We start from the raw sequence: 4,740 nt of genomic DNA, 5'->3' as shown, positions 1-4,740 counted from the left end.
TTTTTTTTTTTCAGTCGCTCGCCCACCTTCCTTTTACTTTTTCTAATTACCGGTTGCAAGAGCCGGAGGTAAGAGGTCTGTACGCAATTTCCTCTCTGTTTTTCTTTGTTTTAATGTGCAGCGGTTGTCATTTCTTGCAGGATAAAGACGATGATATCCTTTCTTGGTTCGCATTTGTGCACTGAAGCCGAAAGTTGTGGAAGCAGTTCCAACAACCTCGTCTTTGTCCGCAAAATGAGAATGTTTTCGTGTATTTGTTTAGTGCTTTGGAACTGCATCACAAACGAGTTTTGAGGAAGTTAAGCAAGTTTCTCCTTTTCTTTTTCTCCTTACGTGACACACTGACCGTGCAATTTGATTGACTTGTCACTATCGATGTATCACAAAGATAATATATATATATATAATATGCGTGTGTGTTTGTGTTCTTCGTCTTCCTAATTTTTGGTGAGGCCGCTCTACTCATACACACTTCTACTTGTGCCGTTAACTTTTATTACTCCCGACTGAGCACTGCCGTTATCTTCCTACCCTTTCCCGCAATGCTTACCACTGCCTCTACACATTTTTTTTTTCCAAACTGAAGGAGCTATATTTCTTTCTTAGGTCGCGTGAGCTTATCGCATCCAATAAAGAGATCATTAGGAAACAGAAAAGGAGCGAACAGTTTTAACGGTATTTTTTAATAAGAAGTGAGGGGTGTGAAAGGGAGTTGCTTTAAGCGAACCCCACTAAGGAGGTGTTATCCCACTTCTCACCTTGATTCACTGTTTGTTGAAACGGGTGACTTGGGATTGTTTGGATACCATCACAACGGAGGGAAAATAAGCTGGTTTCCAAACCTTTTGATTTGAAAACTGGAGTGTGAATCAGCGGAAATGATAACAAAAAATTCCATAATCAAAGAGATCAAGCTGTTGCGCCACCGGCACTGGTCGGCGTGGCCAATTATCTGGCCATTCGTACCTCTCTATGCCGTGATATTCACGTTGCATCTCAACCCGGAGATTGCGTGGGACCGTACGACATACCTTGTGCACGGGACGTACATCAACTTCTTTCATGCTGTTTGTATACCTATCGTAATATTTTTTCACGGGCTGCTCTCACTATTTACGATATGGTCTGTGCGGTTCCGATCACTTGTTCAGTTCCACTGTGTACCCCCAAAGGAGGTCGATACTGCCACGCATGTTTACGTTTGTACAAAGGAATTCAAGGGTGAGTCAGAGATTGTGCCTTTGGTTCATGCATCGAGTGATCACCCGTGTTGCTTTGTGTTTCAGCAACGCAAATGGAAATTGGATGCGGTAACGGAGCAATTTGTGAAGCCTCGGTTTCCAACAAAGGACAATCTCTCCATGTATTTCGCATGGGAGGGACTTGCTACAACCGCTGACCGCAGTAAGCAACTTGACATGTTTGGGCGAAACGAGACAGAGGTGGTAATACCTGACTTCCAAACACTTTTGGTGGACCACGCGCTGGCACCGTTTTTTGTGTTTCAAATGTTTTGTGTTCTTCTGTGGTGTCTGGATCAGTACTGGTACTATTCCCTCTTCACCGCTGTGATGCTGGTGGCTATGGAATGCACCATTGTCATGCAACGGATCAGAAATATGAAAACATTGCGCAGCATGGCCGAAGTGCCTGTTCGCCAGGTGACGGTACTGCGTGCAGGGAGGGAAGTGAGTGTAAAAACAACAGAGCTTCTACCAATGGATTTGATGGTAGTTGATAATAACGCACCTTGTCCTGCTGATGTTATTTTGGTCCGCGGCACATGCATTGTGAATGAGGCAATGCTTACGGGTGAGTCGACACCGCAGTTGAAAGAGGCAATTGACGCTGCGAATCTTCCACTGGAGATGAAGAAGCATGCGCGTCATCTTCTTTACTCAGGCACACAGCTACTGCTCAGTAACGGTCCGCACGGCCAGAGCGACACAGAACGCGGAAGAGCTTTGGCTGTTGTACTCAAGACGGGATTCGAAACTAAACAGGGAAAGCTTCTGCGCACCATACTTCACAGCCAGGAACGGGCCAGTGAAAACAATGGGGAGGCTTTTGGTTTCATCGGACTGCTTCTTGTCTTTGCGTTGATGGCTTCTGGCTACCTCCTCAAGCGTGGACTCGAAGACCCCAATCGCGATCGGTGGAAGCTTTTTCTTGCGTGCATTCAAATTATCACCGCTGTCGTACCACCTGAGCTTCCTATGGAACTTACACTGGCTGTCAACACTGCCCTACTTGGTCTTGTCAAACAAAACGTATTCTGTACTGAACCATTCCGCATTCCATATGCTGGCAAAGTGGACACATGTTGCTTTGACAAGACTGGGACTCTCACCACAGATGAAATGCTCTTTAGTGGTGTTGACATGGCAGATGGCAAAGGTCTTTTGAATACACTCAAAACAGTTCCACCCAAAGCCGAATTAGTACTAGTCACATGCCACTCTCTACTTCAACTTGAGGGCACGGACACAGTCGCTGGTGATGCTATGGAAAAGGCGTCCCTCGGAGCCCTTGGCTACAGGGTAAACATTGATGACACTGTGGTGTACGACCCACCGGCTCAAAAGGAGGACATCAAAGGGAAAAGTACCACCGGTAGTAGTAAGAATGAAACCTCTGGCTCAAGCAAGTCCCAAAATCGAAAAAATAACAGCGGTTTCGAAAAACAATACAAAATACTTGTAAGGTTTCCGTTCCTGGCTAACCTGAGGCGTATGCCATGTATTGTAAGTGCTCCGGACGGAAAGTATGTTGTGGCTAAGGGGTCGCCGGAAGCCATTGCTCAACTGTGTGAAAGTATACCTCCGGACTTTCATTCTGTAGCTAATGCACACGCCATTAAGGGCTATCGCGTTATCGCACTTGCGTATCGTCCCCTTAAGGAGGAAGAGCGGTCAAAGGAAGCCATTCACAACATGGACCGAGAGGATTGTGAGAAGAATTTGATATTTGCTGGACTTGCTGTTTTTCAGTGTCCACTCAAGAAAGATGCCAAAGACACTATTGAAATGCTTCAGAGTGGAAGTCACCGTTGTGTTATTATTACGGGCGACAGCGTACAAACGGCTATATCGGTGGGACGGGACGTAACAATACTAAAGTGTCGCCAACAACTTGTTGCCAGCAGTATGAAAAAAAAGGGCAATGGAGAGGACGAAGTCGATGATTGTATTGTATGGACCGATGCGGCTACAGGGAAAGAGGTAAACCTTGATCGTCGCAGCATCCTTGCGAAAACATTTGTACAAACAAGGCGGCACAAAGTTCCTTCGGATGATGAGTGGGATCTCTGCGTAAATGCGGAGTCAATACCGACTACGACTTTGGCTACCCTCATTGCACAATACAGCGAACACATAGCAGTGTGGGCCCGTTGCGCACCCACGCATAAGGAAGATATTGTTACTGATCTTAAGCAAAAGGAACACATGGTGCTTATGGCGGGTGATGGTACAAATGATGTTGGCGCCCTCAAGCAGGCGCATGCGGGCATAGCCGTTCTCAACGCCACGTCGATGGACGCGTCCCAAAACGTTGGAGGCAGCGGAGAGCATAACTCTAACGAGCCACACAATGAACCTGATGTCCCCAAAGATCATAAAATTCCCCCAGGTTTTAAGTTGACGGTCGTTCCTCCGGCTCCATCGGCTGATGCACCGTTCATGGAGCAGGTAAGGCATAAAATGGCCCAAGCCCGTCGCAGGGCGGAAATTGTTCAGATCGCTCGCTGGAACAAACAACTGGAGGAGAGCAAAAAGTCGAGGAAAACGGCAGAGGCAGGAAAGGTTGCTTCCCAACCTGAGATGAATGCTCCCGCTTCTGACTTTCTTATGGAGTCCATTTTTAACGCTGACGATGCGGATATGGGTGGAGCACCGCAAGTTAAGTTGGGTGATGCTTCCATAGCCGCTCCCTTCACGTGTCGCTCCAGGGCGCTGACATCCGTTTGCGATATTGTCCGCCTCGGTCGTAGCACACTCGTAACAACGCTGCAAATGTACAAGATTCTCGCTCTTAACTGTCTCACTTCTGCGTATTCGATGTCCGTGCTGCAAATGGATGGTGTGAAGCACGGTGAAAGTCAAATGATTCTGTCAGGTATTATTCTCACAGTTTGCTTCCTGTGCATGTCGAAAAGTCAACCAATGCCCACACTCTGTCCTCAGAGACCGATCACGAAGGTGTTCCACCCTTACATGATGTGCACCATTTTTATGCAGTTTGGCTTGCACTTATATAGCATGGTGGAAACCGTGCGGTTGGTGGAGGAGGCAGATGCGGAGGGCGTGGCAACGATGAGGCAAGCGGGTGCTGAAGGGGAGTTCAAGCCAACTTTACTGAATTCGGCAATGTTCTTACTCACCACACTTATTGGTGGTGTCACATTTGCTGTTAATTACAGGGGCGAGCCTTTCATGCAGAGTATCAGAAAGAATAGACCAATGTTCTACTCGTTGGTCGTATTGGCTCTTGCTGTCTTTTACTTCGCCTCAGAAATGGATCCTACCTTAAATCAATCGTTCGAGATTGTAGCTTTCCCCTCTAAGGAATTTCGCGAACGCTTTCTTCAAATCCTTCTGATGGATGCTCTCGGCTGCTTTGTTATCGAAGGATTGAGTCTGAAACTTCTGACGGAGTATGATTGAGGTTATTATGGTGCGGTAATTTTTTCTTGGCATTTGTTTGGCAGGTACTCTCACGCAGGGTTGATGCTAGTACCGT

General features: G+C 46.9%; 1 protein-coding gene across 1 annotated transcript; it reads left to right on the top strand.

The window, feature by feature from the left end:
• Nucleotides 1-878: 878 nt before the first annotated feature.
• On the top strand, nt 879-4,664 carry TEOVI_000638000 (cation-transporting ATPase, putative; the record flags this gene model as incomplete). Its single annotated transcript, XM_067219991.1, has 1 exon — nt 879-4,664. The coding sequence occupies one exon, from the start codon at nt 879-881 to the stop codon at nt 4,662-4,664; it is 3,786 nt and encodes a 1,261-aa protein (XP_067076092.1).
• Between the last annotated feature and the right edge of the window lie 76 nt (nt 4,665-4,740).

The sequence above is a fragment of the Trypanosoma equiperdum genome (genome assembly GCF_001457755.1).
Source record: "Trypanosoma equiperdum strain OVI genome assembly, contig: ctg_1039, whole genome shotgun sequence".
NCBI classification, from domain to species: Eukaryota; Euglenozoa; class Kinetoplastea; order Trypanosomatida; family Trypanosomatidae; genus Trypanosoma; species Trypanosoma equiperdum.
The sequence above is the reverse complement of the archived record's forward strand: the minus strand, read 5'-3'. Positions and strand labels throughout refer to the sequence as shown.